This window comes from Ambystoma mexicanum, chromosome 3q (assembly GCF_040938575.1).
Source record: "Ambystoma mexicanum isolate Mex_15411 chromosome 3q, UKY_AmexF1_1, whole genome shotgun sequence".
NCBI lineage: Eukaryota > Metazoa > Chordata > Amphibia > Caudata > Ambystomatidae > Ambystoma > Ambystoma mexicanum.
In genome coordinates, this window is record NC_090926.1 from 752,604,205 (window position 1) to 752,621,499 (window position 17,295).

At 42.7% G+C, this 17,295-nt stretch overlaps 1 protein-coding gene across 7 annotated transcripts in view; it reads left to right on the forward strand.

Moving 5' to 3' along the window:
- The window catches only part of FBF1 (Fas binding factor 1), a 1,089,678-nt gene that overhangs the window by 175,588 nt on the left and 896,795 nt on the right, over positions 1 to 17,295 (forward strand). For 5 of the 7 annotated variants that reach the window (XM_069654733.1, XM_069654729.1, XM_069654732.1 and 2 more), the window contains 2 exons: positions 2,074 to 2,124; positions 2,925 to 3,075. In XM_069654733.1, the coding sequence (XP_069510834.1) occupies positions 2,119 to 2,124; positions 2,925 to 3,075 (157 nt within the window). In that variant the 5' untranslated portion in view covers positions 2,074 to 2,118. The remainder of the gene's footprint in view (positions 1 to 2,073; positions 2,125 to 2,924; positions 3,076 to 17,295) is intronic. The other 2 variants (XM_069654731.1, XM_069654735.1) reach the window with 1 other exon arrangement.

A 17,295-nucleotide genomic window follows, 5' to 3' on the forward strand; every position in this document is an offset into this window, starting at 1 on the left:
GGTTGCTTGGTTTTCTGTGTAGAGGGGACCTGGCCTAGCAGTTCGGGCTGGGCTGCTACCATTGGTGGCGGCAGCTGACTGATTTGCACATGGCTGGACCCCTTTTGCAATGGCGCCGACGGGCTAAAAAACGGTGGTGTGGAAGGTTGCCCAGAGCAATTGCCAGTGGTTCAGATTCATTCGAAACCTTCCACCCATCACTTTTGTGGTCACGGGTTTGGGACTACTGGCACAGTCGACCAATGGGAGAAACGTGCGAGGAAGAAACCATGAACAAAAGTTGCTGCAACCTCCTGGGCCTTTGAATTGCCCGGTGAAGCCTTGTCGCTGTGCTGACCTTTTTTTCACCACGACCGAGAAGCTCCGGACTGAACAACCTCCCCCTCCGCCCCTTGGGTTAGTGGGACCAACTAACTCCGAGATGAACTCCACTGGATCACCATCCCGACTTGCTGTGCTTCTCCGTTCGAGAGTCCGTAGTCGAGTGCAGAGTCTGCCGTGGAACGAATCCCGCTGGAAGCTCCAGGAGTCTCCTAAGGACTCTCCAGAAGCAGGACCTCCAGATCCTGAGTTCCCTCACCAGATTGCAGGACCGAAGGAGTGAAGGAAGTCCAACCGGTGTCCAAGATCTGCATCAGTGCTGTTTACTAAGAGCTGAAACCGCAAAGTGCCGCTGAACTGAAAAGAGCCCGTAGCTGCCGGCAACCTCCCAAGTACTGCAGCAGGAGCCCTCCAGACATCCTCCCTCTTGTCCCCACGACTGAGGCTCAGGAACCAGGGTCTGCATCGCTGTAGCAAGACTGAATCCAGCTGGATCACTCTTCTTCTAACCAGAGGTACTGTTTAGGCTTGGGGTGCTTACCTTATTGCCTTTAGCTGAACTTTTCTCACTGGGGAATTGCATTGGTGTACCTATTTCGAGTTGATTTCAACTCCCTTCTCGCAGGTTTGACAGCTTGTGACCCTACAAAATATTTTCCTGAACTCTCTAACTTGGGCAAGCCTTTTATCCAAGAAGGGCATCAGATCCATAGGCTTGTGTCCAAATCACTTTGGCTGTCCTGGCTCCCCAAATGCACTCTTCTTAATACATTGACTTTGATACATACTGTTTGTCCCTCATAGGTGGTAGCTTGTTGTATACTGGTACTGCTGGGAAAGGCTTATCTAGACTTCATTGGAGGATTCAGCTGTCCTCACAATTGCTGAGAAATTGTTCTAACCTTTTACTTCCCTAAATCTTTCCTCTCTGTAACTCAGAGTCTACAAAAGTATATTAGTGTGATATATAAATGCAAATACCATACTTGTGATTGAAGTCACCTCCGGGTTTGTTTGTTTGTTTAATTTATTTGTAGAGCGCTCCGGACCCGTGGGTAGAAGGGCGCTTAAGGACACGGTTACAGGCATAAGATATGCATTTACATTTACAAAGTACATCAATTTACAAAAAGAACAAAACAAAAGGGTGTAGGAGTAGTGTATGAAGCATATCCAAAGATTATTCACTGGCTTTATTTGATTCTGAAAAGTAATTTTAAAGTGCATTTGAATTGTTACAACAAATTGCCTTTTTAAAGAATGCTTATTTTAAAGTTAACTTAAATAACTATTTATAACTGAAACCTTGAGTGTAAGTGTTACTTGACCAATTGCATTTACGAATTCCAATTGTACAGCTCTACAGCTCACATGTACCCCTCTTGAGATAGGCCTGGCTGCTCAGTCACACTACCAACTTGTGTAGTACAGACCTATCCCAAAAGGTGGGTTACCTAATACCAGGCAGATAAGTGTTGTGTAGTCTCACACAGTGTGACTGCACCAGTTCTTACCTAACAGCATGTCATACTGTCATTGCCAAAGAAGTATATGGCTTATGTAAAAGGATATAGAAATAAAATATTGGAAAGCTGTTTCCCTTTCATATTGAATACATCTTGAAAGAAGGAACTCACTTATAACATGTACACTACCCGCTTTCAAAAATAATCCTTGAACTGTACAAGCACAAAGCGATTACAATCTTGACACATTTCTTTTCCCCCCTCCCCTCTTTTCCATGCCTTCCAGGAGTCTGATGTGTCTGATGTGGACCCACTCGCTCTGCTTGAGAGTATGAAGGTAAACTACAGTGCCTTACATCTTTTAAAAATGGCACTGTTGCTGGTTTTCTGATGTATAACCTTGTTCTGCAAACCATTGTTTAGGAAAAGGTGCCACATATGCATCTCTTATTTGTGTGTGCATCATAAAGAAAGATTGCACATGCAGCTGCAGTACAAGCGTACCTCACACATATGAACATGAACAGCATATCGAAAGCTAATTCTCCATTGATATAATAAAGGTGCCTTACATGAAGCTCCATCTCAGTAGTTGTGCACAGACAACTACAATATGCAGCAGTACGGCTTTTGCAAACATTCATTCTATGTGCAGTACGGGCAGCTGCTGTGCAAGCTTTCCTCACACAAATAACATGTACATCAAAGGCAACAGCAACAATGAAATCTGTGTTTAAAGTAGTGAGATCTATGCTTGCATATGCTGCCCCCAAACCCTCTTTGGTAAAATATAACATTAGCAGCCCCCACCCATTGCCAAAAGTATCAATATTTTCTAATAAATACATTTCAAGGTCCTTGCGCACCACAGATTAACCTGTTGGCCCCCTGGGGTGGGGGTGGTTCTCTTTTATGCTACCCTTTTTTATCATTTCCTGTTCTCAATCATTCTTGGTTCTTTTGCTTTCTTCTGGTTTGTTTGCATGTAGTACTAATAGTATCATGTGTTGTAATTACTCTATCACGAAAGATCCTGTAAATGTCTGCTGATTTCAGGATCCTCTCCCTTTTCCCTTTGCATATAATTTGGACTAAGCTCTCTTGTTGACGTAATGTGTCTGCACGTTTCCCCCATAGGATATGGATGATATGGATGCTGATCTCTTTGGCTTGAAAAAGCCCAGGTCTGCTCCCAGCAGAACTACTACAAAGGATCCTGACATAAGCGGAAACATTGACAACTCCAAACCTACAGGGAAAGCCGCAGTGCCTGGGAAAGGTGAGAAAGGTATGAAACCCAAAAACTGAAGGCTGGGCTTTTTTGCGTGAACAGTAATCACTGGCATTACTCTAGGCAACATTTTTTAGTATTCATTTTTAGCCGATCTACTCCATTACAGAAGGGGACCAGCCACATACCAATTAGTCTTGGTCCTGTCACCAATGAAAGGTGTCCAGCCCAACCCTCTAGGCCATGCGCCCTCTAGAAGGCATCACAAGAAAACCTGACATGTTTTGCCCTTATTAGATCCCCTCTCTCTGGTGCAATTTGGTTCCCTATGGCCCATCATGCAACCAGTTATTCATGGTCCTTGGCTTTGGGCTTAGCAACCTTCCATACCATAGTTCCTTAGTCCATCAGCACCATTCCATTTGTTCTGTATTTTGTGCTAGCTCACAGAATCATGATCAATGTTTCTTTTTTATTAACAATAAACAGGCAGGAGGTCTGTAGACAAAATAACATAAAATACAACCTTTTCCCTGTTAGTGGAGGGAAAAACATTGAAAATAAGTTGTCTGCAGTTAGGGAGAATTCTCAGAAATGTGCTTTCTGGATTTTGAGGACTTCATTTTTTTAACCTGGAGAGAGTGTGACCCTTTTCCCCACTCTCTCATGTATTTTATTGTGATTTTGAACACTGTGTTTATTTTGGTTGTGGAGTCTGACAAACTGAGAATTGCCTAGCATTTCGGTTCTGGACTGCCCCAGGGCAGGACAAAGACTGATAAGTTTGGGATATTTCTTCTCTGTTAAAGATAGTGAGCTAAAGACTCTGGGTAAGTCTCTTTTAATCAGGACTAATGTCTGGCAGAGGGACTCCCAGGACCCCCCCCTTGTTAATTTGACAAACTCTATAGGCCTCATCTTTTACATTTTGTCACACATACCCCTCAGTGCAGTGGCACGGGGAAGTCTTTCAGATTTCCCCAAGGTTTAAATACCTTCTCTTGGATAAACTACTGTTTCCACGATCAATAAAGTGTAATTGACTTTACTTACCATTGTAACTTTCTAGACCCAGCACACCGTATCTTACAATGGAGTGCTGGAGGGGTTAGCTGGTATCCCCTTTGTCTTGCTTTTTGTTACCCTTTTCGCACTGAATGGCTGGTGGCAGTGGTTTCGTTTGAACTAACGTGGTGTACCTTTACCGCGGGCTGTGTTCGCAGCTACAGTAAAGCACCCTTGGGAGCCATCTTTATCAAAATGGCCCCCAGTCTTCTTTTTTTGCCATTTCTTTGTGGAAAGGTCCTTATTGAGATTTACTCTGCACCCCAAACCAGGTTTGGTCTCTTTGTTAATTTTGCATTTTGCGGGATTCACAAGTGAAGTCCGCCTCTGGCTCCAGGGTGTCTGGGGTAGGCAAGAAGTGAGGGAGGTGCCCAAAACTCCCTGTGCTTAGTCTTCTGGTAGACGCAAATGCACTCTGTGGTGTTTGGCCGGCTGACTGTGCGGCAAGGACAGCCACCCTGCTAGGCTGCAATGAATGGGAGAGAACTGAATCTTTTGACTTGGAAGGCAGAGTCGACCACTGGACAAAGGAACCGAAGAAACACTTGAAGAGGATGCCTGCTGCAACTCCTGGACCGTTGGTTTGCCTGATGAAGCCCTGCTGCATGCAGTCCTAAAATGCCAAGTTCTCATCGACGGAGAAGCCCCTGCATAGACGACTTCTCCCCTTGAGTTGGTGGGACCAATCGACTCCAAAGTAATCCACCTGGACATCCATCTCTGAGCTGGTTGAATTTCTACAGAGTTGCTGCTGGAAACCGTATAACAAGGGAGAGGAACACCAGATTGTGTGTGTTGCTTTTAAGCTAGCCTAGAGCCTCAGGAAGATCCTCTGGACTCCTAGGAAGCAGGACTGACCGAGCCTGAGCCTCCTCAACAGAGTGTGGGACCACAGAAGCAAGGAAAGTCCATCTCGACAGCCAGGAATCACAGTGTTGCTATTTGCGGTAGACGCGAGGAGCTGAAACACTGAACAGCCACTGAAAGTGAAGTTTGCCGGTTGCAAGTTTTGACCGTCCCAGTGCATTGCAGGAATCCCCCAAAGTCCTCCCTCTTGTTCCCACGGCTGCCGTCCAGGAACAGTGAGATCTGCAGAGCTGCACAGGAACAGAAGTCATCAGCTGCATCTTTTTCTTAATTTCAAAGGTACTGTAAAAAGTCTGAGAGAACTTACCTCTTACTGTAGAGTGCTTGCAGCTTCTACAACTCACAAATCTAATCAACTTGTGGCCATACATTTGATTCTTCTTTTCATCAAAGACTCCTAAGAACTAGTGCAAAGACTTTTCCATTTACTTACCAGAAGTGCTTCATCCTATGCAAGACTTTTGCCCATTGACTTTGGCTTAGCCTATTGAATTGTATGACTCTTCTTGAGGGATACAAAAGTATTTGCCTGCTTAAGAATATTTGTGGTCTCTTGTTGTTCTAATAACCTTTGCCTTTTGCCAACTTATAAGAGTATTCTAAATGCCAACAGTAACATATTAATGTCCTCAGCATCCTAGTTATTGAAGTCACCTGTGGGTGTAGGTTGTGTCTGTGGGCCATCCCAAAAGGGTCTTTACTGATTTAGATACTAAGAGTGTACAGTATTGAAGTGTATTTGCGTGTTACTATTATATTGCTCCCTTCTGAAGGAGGCTTATTCTAACTGACTGATAAATCAATTAATAATTGTTTATGCAAGAAACCGTGAGTGTAAGTTTATTTGAGTACTTGTAACTGTGAATCTCTGTGTAACTCCACTACAGCTCACATTGACCCCCATTGAGATAAGTCTGGCTGCTCAACACGCTACCAAAACTGTGTAGTACAAGCTTATACCAAAGGTTGGGTTTCCTATACCTGTAGTCAGAGTTGTGTGTAGTGGTCCCAGAGGGTACTGCATACAAACATTGCCTAACATCTGCAATCACAGGACCATGTAAAGAAAGAATACTCATCTTATCAGGCAACAGCGATGATGGCCTGCAGGAAGTAAATTCAAGCATAGGGTTCAGTTCTCTGTATCATTAGCTGTACTAACACATTACCCTGAAGCTCCTGAAGTCTGCCTTACTGCTCCGCTCATGTTACCTTGATTGAGTTTGGCTAGACTGTGTCAATAACTATGTTCACACACTAGTTTGGCCTCTCAGAACCCTCTCAAAGGGCTGGATCTGAAAATCCATTTTAACAGTACTTTTGCTAAATTAGGAAAACCTGGACCCTAGACAAGTAAATCCGATTTATATTAGAATGCACGTGCATGGCTTTTTGTAACCCCCATGTACACTTGCACTGTTTCTTTTTTAATGTTCCTGTTACGTTTTATTTTCCTCTGAATAAGTTCACATAGTCCTTCTGTGTTATGCAAATAAAAAGATAAAACTGACATTCAGTGTATTGAGTCTTCCCTTGCTCGATGCCAGGCTGTAATACTGCATCAAGCCATTCTTTGGTGCCGGTTTTACTATATTTAGCAATCTCATGGAGTATTACAAACCCTTCACTGGTCTGAGTTGGGTGTTGATAATCATAGAGGAGTGAGCTGTTTGTCTGGTCTCCTTCAGCACCAAATCTTACAAGCCTGCGGTACGAGGAGAGCTGTGAGCCATTGGCTCGATGGTTAGGATATTTTAATGGTTTGTGCCAAGCATATCATCTTTGATAAAAGCATAATTTAATTTTGGGCTTTTTGCTTTGTGGGTTCCCTAAAATGGTTGCTGGTTTGCATGATGTTCTGACTTCTTTTCAGGCCATAGAAACTTTTAGTGAAGTCCCCCTGTCACTTTACCACTTTTTCTGGTGTCCTTCCCCTAGTAGCTGTGAAGAATTCAAGGAGTTTGGCACCTCTTCCCAAGCGGAGCCACCTCTTTAGGGAGTGGGTGTGTGTGGGGGTGGGGGGGGAGGAGGAGGAGGAGGAGGAAGATGATGAGGAGGAGGAGGATCTCCTCAATGATAGAAGCTCGGGAAGCATTAGTCATGCATTTTATATATTTTATTTTAATATTTATTTTATGCATAAAACATCAATCGGGAAAGCTAAATCATCCTTTCTGTATGATCAGATTCATTCAGCCATGAATAAGCCCACAAAACCTTTCTCTATTGTTAAATACTTCTATAAGCCCTACTTGTTTAGAAAATGGTACCCACAGCCCATTTAGCTAATGCATTCAGTGAGTCTCTGCTCTTGTAAACAGAATTAGTAACTGGTACTCAGGCCAAAATTATTTTTGAAATCAATAGAATACCTGACAAAGAGATCCTTCCCCTGCTACACAAGCTCAAGCCTGTACGTTCCAGTTCTGTTGTGCTTCCTTCTTTGGTCGCACAACGTCACTCTTCAAGCTTGACTAAGTGTATTTCTCACCTGCTCAATCTTTCCCTTCAACAGGGCGTTGTCGTAAGTGTCTTAAAGCCATCCTTATTAATCCTCTTCTCAAGAAACTCTCCTTAGATCTCGAGGAAATGGGGAATTACTGACCAATTGCAGGGCTCAGGTGGATCGCTAAGATCCTTGAAAAGGTTGTTACCCAGCAATTAGGTGCCTTTGTCAAAAATAATTAAATTTTAGACCCTTTGGAATTGGGATTATGCCCAAGACATGGGATTGAAACTGCTCTGTCTTGACATATTATTACATTCAGATCAAGGCCATCTGTTACTCTTGGTGATGCTGAATTTATCTCTGTATATATTTCAACCCTAATAGGGATTTCAGGCTCCACTATGGGCTGGTTTCGTAGTTTTTGTCTAGCAGGTTACAGCTGTTAAACTTTCCCCTTTTATATCAACCTCCTCTCCGGTCACATGTGGTGTACCCCAAGGTTCTTCTTTATCCCCTGTGATAAATCCAGGAAAATTAGTCTCTTCTCCTCAAGGTGGGGCCACCCCATTTGGGGACTAGCGAGGTGAGCCCCTACGTAACACCCTCCCTAGGAGACAGGGCAAGCGGGATCCCATTGGTGCCTCCCTAGTCCCCTTTGTGGGTGTTAGGAAAGATTTATTTGTGTGTGTCCGTGTCCGTGTCCCGGTCCCGGTCCCCCAGTGGTTCCTGATTGGTCCACTGCTGGCTGTTTGAATGGTGCAGATCTGTACCATTGGCGGGCTTGGACTTGCTTACAGACAAGATTTTGGATAGATAGGAAGAGGACTCCTGCAGCTTTTTCTTCAGATCAGCATTAGAGCCAAGTATCCTGTGTAGAAGAGCAGCCAACCGAAGATCCATGGACGACACCCGAAGAGGGCCAGGATTCCTTCCCATGTTTGGCCTGGTGAACCCATATTGTACTACCTGCTCTGCGAAGGCCTTAAGCAGTGCTTCAACCCTTGGACTGGGGAGACCAATCAGTCCCAATGCATTCTCGAGGATCCAGCCATCCTGAGTCTTCGGAAGTGTCCATGGACCGCCCGGTGGACTGGCTAGCTCGCCAGTGGGCTATCTGTAGAGCTGGCCAGGCTCCCCTTGGCCGCCTAGTCTCCTTCTCCCATTCCAGATTGTCTGGCCGCAATTTAGGATTGGTGTGCCACCCATGATCTCTGCAGCCTCTTTCTAAATCTTCCTGACACTACTCTCCGACCTCTACAAGTTATCCAGAACAGGACTGCGAGACTTGTCCTTGACCTCAAGCCCAGGGATCATATCCCTCCAGCTCTGAAATCTCTTCATTGGCTCCCATTGGCAAAAAGGATCCCGTTCAAGACCCTCTGCATCGGCCACAAGGCTTTCTGGGGCCTGAGACTGCACTACCTCCAACTCTCTCTTCTAAACATCTCCCTTCTCGAGTTCTCTGCTCATCCACCTCCAACTCTCTGAGGGTCAGTCGCTTTTCCAAGCAGAGAGTTGGGTCCTGATCTCTATCTTTGGCTGGGGCCTCCCTGTCTCTCTCAAACTTGAGCAGAACCACCTCTGGTTCCAGAAGCAACTCAAGACCTTCCTCTTCGCTTCCGCTTTCTCTCTTCCTCTCCCCTGCTGATATCCCGACTGCTCCACGTTCTTGTCACCTGGATACCCTCTGAACTTGGGCCCGGGCTCCTGCATGTCCAGTTGCACTTCGCACTATCTCCTGGATCCCCCAGCCCTGTGGTCTGTATCTGCAACCCTACAGTCCCTTCGCTCTGCACTTATGAGCCATCTGCTGTCTGCACTTTTTGAGTTACCTGCACTTCTTCTCCCCCACTCACCCCCCACCCCCTGGCAATTCTCCCCTTCCACTTTCCTCCACTTGCGCAATCGGAATAACACAAGGCCTAGTAACATTGTTGTTTTGTCCTTCCTCTGTTTCCCCCTCCTTGTCTTGTCGCGCCTAGAAACACTTGTGTAAAGGTGCGTTATAAATGCCATGTCATATCATACGTCGCTAGAACCGTCACCGTCCGCGTTTGCCGATTGAACTTCTGATTTTTATCATTTGATTTTTATCATTTGTACCACGCTCCAAAACAGACTTAACTGTATACAGGTGCAGATGGACAAAAAGCCTTTGGATTAGGTGCTGGACAGGTCGTATACACATGCTTTCCTTGAACTCGGAGATTCTATTTGAACAGGTGGGTTTTTAAGGGCCTTTCTAAACTAGACTAGTGACTGGCAGGATCTAATCTCTACAGGGAGATTGTTCCAAAGTTTGGGTCCATAGATTCCAAATCTCCTATCACCTTTGGAAACAAACTTTGTGCATGGAATATTCAACAGGAGCTTATTTCCTGAGCGTAATGCTCTGGTAGGGTGGTATCGAAGGACTTCGGCACTGAGGTACTCTGGAGCAAGCCCATTGACATATTTGTAAATTAAAACGTCTACTTTAAATTTTATTTGGTCCTCGACCGCCAGCCAATGCAGAGATCTAAGGAGCAGTGAGACCTGATCCCTTTTTCCTAACCGCAGCATTCTGGGCCTTTTGCAGTCTGTATATCTGCTGGCCCGGTGCGCCTGCCATCATGCTGTTGCAGTAATCCAGGAGGGTGTTTGTCATAGCGCCCACAACAACCACATGATCTTCTGATAGTAGGAATGGTAATACATTCCTGAGCATCCGCAAGGAATAGTAGACTGACTTCACCTTGGACCCCACCTGGACTTCGCAACCAAGATTCTCTTTCCAGACGCAACCCAAGTTCTTAATTTTTAGGGCAAATTGTAGCTTCTCACTGAGAATATTCTCATTCACAACTCGTTGCTTGGGCCGAACAGAATAATCTTGGTCTAGACTTTCAAATCAGAATAATAATCGGATGTTATGCAAAGTTCAATCATCTATCATTGCAAAGTTGCTTTAGGATTTCAAATCTGACCTAGCTCTTCTAGGTCTAGAAATGCAGGCTTTTTCCACATTAGAGGAAGCATGCACATTTCTCAACTTTCAGCCCTTAATTAAAGTTGAATCTGGGAATGTTCACGATAATGCTTCTGCGAAAAGGGACATTAGCAACACCATACTGGAACAACTGGCCTCGCTAACTACGGCCTTAAATGGCCCAACATGGTTGAACCTTTAATAAAGGTAGCAGCCGCGAATGCACAACCTGTTGTTCCTTCATAATCGAGTGATTTGCATATTTTCTTGTGGAACTGTTGTGGATTGAAAAATGTGCATAAATGGCTATCCCTATATGCCTCTAATGATGCTCCCTCTTTTCTGTTTATTCAAGAAACAATGTGCTCTACAGCTCTGCAGTTTGATGGATTTACCTCCTTTACACAGCCGACTTTCAATAGGGGAGTAGGTAGACCCACAGGGGGTCTGGCAATTTTAATGAACAACAAGTTAAGATTTACAGTTAATCATACGTTTCTGACTTGTATCTTATTCTTGAACTGGGTATTAATCTACAGTACTGTAGTAATCTCTTAGTTGTCTCACTTTACTGGAATCCTGCCTCTTTATCGATCAATCAGGCAGGCTATTCTTGCACTGAATTCTGCTCTTCTTGAGGCTATTACCTCAAGTCCCAATGCGGAAATTCTGACCGGCAGCTATTTTAACGCTACACTTTATTCATCCTTAAATTCAATACATAAAAACAATACATCTGCTCATCACAAGCTTTCGTTGTTGCATGGGCGCACTTGGACTCATTTCTTTAAAGAATGGGATATTCATTTGGTGTGTCCACAATCCCCCTAACCTTCTATACATGGCAGAGAGGTTCATCAATGTCCGCCATCGACTATATTGCGGCTTCAAGGGGTCTATCAGGACTGCTTTTGCCGATTGTCACCCATACTTCTTGGCTAGGTGACCATTTGCTAATATCAACATCTCTGAAAGCGGTGCATAAGGACTTTTCCTTAAATCCAGTCTTGTCCATTATTCAAATAGACCGCCAAAGCCGTCTAGCTCAAAATCCAGTTACTACAAATTATAAATCAGAGGTAAAAAGAGTATGCTTTCAAATACTATTGGAAGCTAATCAAAAGATGACTTGACTTTAATTGACTTGGCTGCTAAAATCTTTGCTCTATTAATTCTCTGTGATGTGGAAGCCTTCATTACAACAAATTCCATTCTTTGCAAAGCACAAGTGGGCTTTAGAAAATCTATGGGAACGCAATTAAATGCTACTATCTTAGCCCATCTCATTTCGTCCTATCATCTCCCTGCTCATAGCCCGATGTGTATTGCCTCATTAGATCTCTCCTCAGCCTTTAACAGTGTGGTGAGAGGTGTGCTCTGGCAGAAAATGTTTAATTATAAATTTCCACCGCATTTAGTCGCCCTGATGGCTCTCTTACACCATAATACCAACTTTAGGGTGCGTATTACACACCAGGGCATGCTGACTGACCCAATTCCAACTGCGATCGGTGTCAAGCAAAGATGCAACCTTGTAGCAGTGCTGTTTATTCTGTACCTAGCTGACATCGATCGCATCTGGGACTTTTCAAAATCTTTATCTGCCCGTTTGGGTGCCTCCTATATTAATTGGATCGCCTATGCGGACGATGTCCCAGTCAGGGCTTCAAGATAAAATAGAAAGCTTTCTTCTGCACTGCACCCAAAATAATCTATCTGTTAATCCGTCTAAATCAAACATTGTAATCTTCTCCTCTTGAAAAAACCATGCAGGTTCAAATGGTCGATTAACTTAAACGAAATGAACCTTGTACAGAATGTAACCTATTTGGGATATAACCTGTCTAATATTACATCTATCATGAAATGGCACATCTCATGCTGAAAAAGATTTGCCGTTAATGGGACGAATGAAAGTCATATTTTTTAAATATTATACATTTTCCCTATTACCACTAATTGAATTATACTATAAGAAAGTGGAAGCAGTTATACTGTATGGTTTAGATTTATGCCTCGTGGAAATTAACATATACCTAAACACGCTACAAGGCAAAATCTGGAAACACACGCTTGGACTGCTCAACTACCTTCCTAATGCTATAGTGAGGCAAGAACTGGGGCTTCATTCTTTAGCGTCTCGTTTCAACTGGAGAATTCTTTCCAACTTTTCTAAAATGTTATTTCCTACCTCCAACTCTTTATACGAGGATCTTTCTAAAATGTTAGCAGCCTCTCCGCCTGCGTCTATTGCTCAATTCCAACAACGCATGATAAAACTATTAGAACAAATCAATTTGTAGCCTGAAGATCTGAAATGGCAGCAATGCCTTGCAAAAAAAAAAGGCACGTCTTGAAGGATTGGGCTGCAACCTATGACCTAATTGCTTCCTATCTTTTGTTTTCGGAATATGCCAAATTTAGGCATTTACAATACCCCCGTCTTTTATATTTGACCCTATTTCACTGTAATAAGTCATGTGACACATATATGAGGTTTCGACCTCAATTTGTTTCATACAAAAATGCGGACTAAGCATTGGTATTCTAATGCAGAGTCCTTTAACGACACACTATGTCGATTCTGTCGTTCTATCGACGCTGTGGAAACTCTAAAACATCTCTTTCTTTTCTGCCCATGGTTTGAACAAATCAGAATACATATGCAAAAAGATTTCAAGGCTTAGATGCATGTGGGGCAGAAACAATGCCATAATTCTAGCTAATGTCCGCTTTTTTTTTTTTTAATTCAATGTTTTATTGGTTCGACCAGAAAGAAAAGAAAACATAAAATTCCTTCTCTTTACATAAACCTTTAACATTACTTTAACATACTTTCTCCATAATAAAAAAGAAGAAAAGAGAGGCAGGCCAAATTAAAAGCTTATTTCACTTTCAATCATTCATTCCATTCCTTATTCATCCACATCCTTCAAATTCAGTCATTAACTTACCTTATTTCGTCTCAATACTATTTGTCATAGCCTCTCCTTACTTTAATACCAACATGATACCAACATGATTCTATACCTTTTCAGTCCATTCGCTCTTCATCTTTAAAAACGTTTTTCAATAAACTTCAGAACAGCAATGATTAAACTGGTCTTTTCCCCCATGATAGCCCAGGCCCACCACTCCTTTGGACAATATATATTTTCATCCAACTTGAAATCCGCTAGATAAAATTCTCTAGATAAAATTCTCTAATCTCTTTTAGGGACTCACATACCGTTACCCAATGACCTAGAGTCTCAACCATATTCTTCTTCTTGCAGAAAGTGCATTTATCACTTTCAATACCTGGCATTTTCTGTGCCCACACTACTTCTTCTGTGGCTAGACAATTTAGCCTACACCTAAGGAGCAAATCACGATAGTGGTGAGACGGAAATTTCTGCAAATAGCTTGGAATAGAATTTAAGCCCTTCCTTTCGAGGGTTCTTGCATTACTCCGTTTACACATTGTTCAAGAGTCCTAATCCAATCACAGTCTCGCAATTTCTGCTTGACTTTGATCGGGTTGATCTCCAGAGCACTGGGATCAATCTTATTCGAATGCAGAATCCCTTCAATCTTACCTTTCATATTTACATATTTAACTTGTGCTTTACATATTTATCTTGTGTATTTTTAAGGGGATCAAAAATTCCAAATGGGACTATTGTTTCATAATTGCATTTCCTGTACAGGGCCACTGACTTCCACTGGACCATATATTCTAGCGATTGAAGCTTCAATTGTTGCCTAATGGTGCACACAGGCACTACATTAGGAAGTCTTAATAGCGACCGCCAGAACAGACCCCCGAATTTCTCCCATGATTACCAGGGTAGATGAAGAATGGCCTCGGAACGGTGTCTAGTCAAAGGATCGAATCTAAAGGGTCGAGAGGTCAAAGGATCAAATTTTTTAAAAAAATTATATATATTTTTTTAGGTTTTCGTTTAGGGTAAAAGTGTTTTTTAGCAAATAAAAGGGGGTAATGGACACCCCCAAAAAAAAAAAAATATATGTGAGAAAAAAAAAACCTGTCGATCCTTTGACCTGTCGATCCTTTGACTGGCAACCCCTCGGAACCATAAGTTAATACTTGCATGATTTTCTGTTTGTAAAAAGGCAGAATGAGAATCATTGTGAATCGCCCATACTTCCTAGGGAATATTCTTGCCTGGTTTATTAGCGTATTCAGTCTAGATCTCAAGTGGGTAAAATGCCCCTGATCGCAAATGCTTTTATTGATCACTACACCCAGGTAAGTCATTGTATCCACTACTTCAAATGCTTCGGCCTCTACTCTCCAAGTAAACTTTTGAATTTTCTTTTTCGAGGTCCACAAATGCAAGATATAAGGTGGTATCTGTTTCCAGGGCTTTCTCTTTCAAGATATTGACCATAAAGAGGTTTAAGGTGGTACCCACGCCCTTGACAAAACCTGTTTGTCTTGGATCCAGAATACCTCCCCTTTCCGCCCATAATTGAAGATCTCTCAAGAGGACCGTTACGAACAGTTTTCAATTGAGTCTAGGGGAGCAATCAGGCAATAATTGTTTGGATTTGCCCTATGTCCTTTTTTGAAAATGGGCACTATATTTGCCTCCCTCCATGATGCTGGTATCTTTTTATTTGTCTAATCTGTGCAAAAAGAACTGGTAGAAATGTATTCCACTCTGTCTGATTTTTTTTTTTAAAGTTCATAGTTTGATAGACCATCAGGTCCCTCCGCTCTAGAGGAACTTAACTTCTTTATCATTAGCTCGGCATCTAGATCGTCAAATGCAAAACTCCAAGGGTAGGAATCCCCACCCTTGCTTTGTTTCCACCCTGGGTCTGCGTATAATGCTGTGTAATGAGCTACCCAATCTGCTTACGATACCATGCTAGCGGTAGCACTTTGCCTCAGGGATCCCTCGTTATTAATCAGTTCCCATAGGTTTCTAGTGCCCTTTGCACAGATGGTTTTTAGCATATGTTCGGAGTCATTTTGGGCTTGCAAACTCCTAGTTCCAATGCACCAATTCCTATATTGCTGTTTGATTCTCCGATCTTCTCCTGGCGATCAGACTTCACACCTTCTTTATTTATTTGTCTGATTGATGCTCGCAGCAATTTTCTTCTATTTACCAGGGAATAATCGTACTAATGGTTCCGATCCACCTGATTAATAAACCTCCCTCCTCTCCTTAGGCCCAATTCTTGGAATATCCCCTGTATTCAATCCCGGAAGGATCTATTTGTGCAGAGTCCTTGTATCGATTTATAATCCGGATTACTTCCCCATGTTTTACTCTAAGGCGATTTCCTCCCCTCTCTAATTCCACCTGCCACATTTCTCCCCTTTCTTCCTTCTCCCCATTATTTCTAATGGAGATAGCCAACAGATCATGATCACTATGATCCTGTGGCACGATGTCGAAACGTCTCAACTTTCTAAGATTTTCAGAAGTAAAACAGTAATCAATACATGATCGCTCCTCCCCCCCCTTTCCCATGTACATTTCCCTGGTATATCTCCAGAAGTTTGGCCATTCAGCATGAACATATTTCTTGCAGTCATGGCATTCATCCACTCCTTTTCCCTTCCATTCCATTTGTTCTTATTCAGTGGATAACCCCCCTTTCCCAAGAGTTTGATGTTCAAATCGCCAGAGATGAGGATTTTAGCCTCATCTCTCTCCCACATCATTTGGTCCATCACCTTTTCCACACATTGCAATAGCTTAATTTCTTTACTCATGTTAACACGCCAGTATATATTAATCAATAGTATCGGGCTCAGCCAAGATGTTTGCTTCTGTTCAAGCAACATAATTTGCACGTAGGGATTCGGGCAGTTGACCTTTGTTAAAGACCAACCTGAGTCAATCTTGACCAAAGTCAGGAGTCCAGCATACGGACGACCAGTTATCCCCTTCGGGGCTGGATTCAAAAATAAATTATACCCATCACGAACAGGCAGAGTCCTCATCCACGTTTCCTGGAAACACAAGACATTATATTTTCCCAATTCCGAGGCATAATCTGAGAAAAGTGACCTAAATCCCCTTGTGTTCCAGGAAGCAATCTTCAAGGAGTCGGACTCCCCCCTTCACCAAAATCTTATCCTTCGTACCACCGCTCAAAGTAGCAGCCAACCAGTCCAAAGAAGCTTCCTCCTTTCTTGATCCTTTTTGCTCCGGTCTTTTCATAGCCTCCTTTTTTCTCTGATTCTCCATTGTGAATTTGAAACATGTCAAATTGGACTTGTCAGGCAAAGCAATTCTCTCTTCCATGACTCTTTGATTTTTTTAAAGAATTTTCCATTTTGTTCATTTTAGGGCTTTCCCTGTGGACCGTTGCTTTCCTCCAGTTTTCTCTTATCCTTTCTTGATAATCTCGAACCTCTTACCATAGGGGTAGAAACCTGTTCTTTAGAGATCAAATTAGACTTTTCTTCGATAATGCTGTCAAATGAAGTATAACCCAGTCCGTTCTTTTTTCTAATACAAATTCCACTGTGCTGATGTCTCTCGTGGGTATCTGGTAATCAGGGATTATGCAATTCAGTAGGCGTAGGCAATTGCAACTATTAAGCACCGGTGCCTCTACGCTTCCAATGACCCTTTCTAGATATATTTTAAAATTTGAGTTTGGGGGGCTCTTAGCCTTTTCCTTTTTATTCCCTTTACTAGCTTTTTCTACCCGGGTGTCCGCTTCTTGTATCAAATTGAATTAGAATTAGATGCTTACAGGACAGGGTAATACCAAAAGCGAAGACATTGTCTGTTTGATTTTTTTCTTATCTCTCTCTGATGCATTCATATAGTTACTGGTAAAAATGTTTTTCCATAATGTCTTATGTTTTATGATAATAATTAAGACCATTCTATCATGTAAAAGAAGTAGAAGCGATGTGTAAAATGTTATATGAAAGTGTTGTTTTAATATGGTT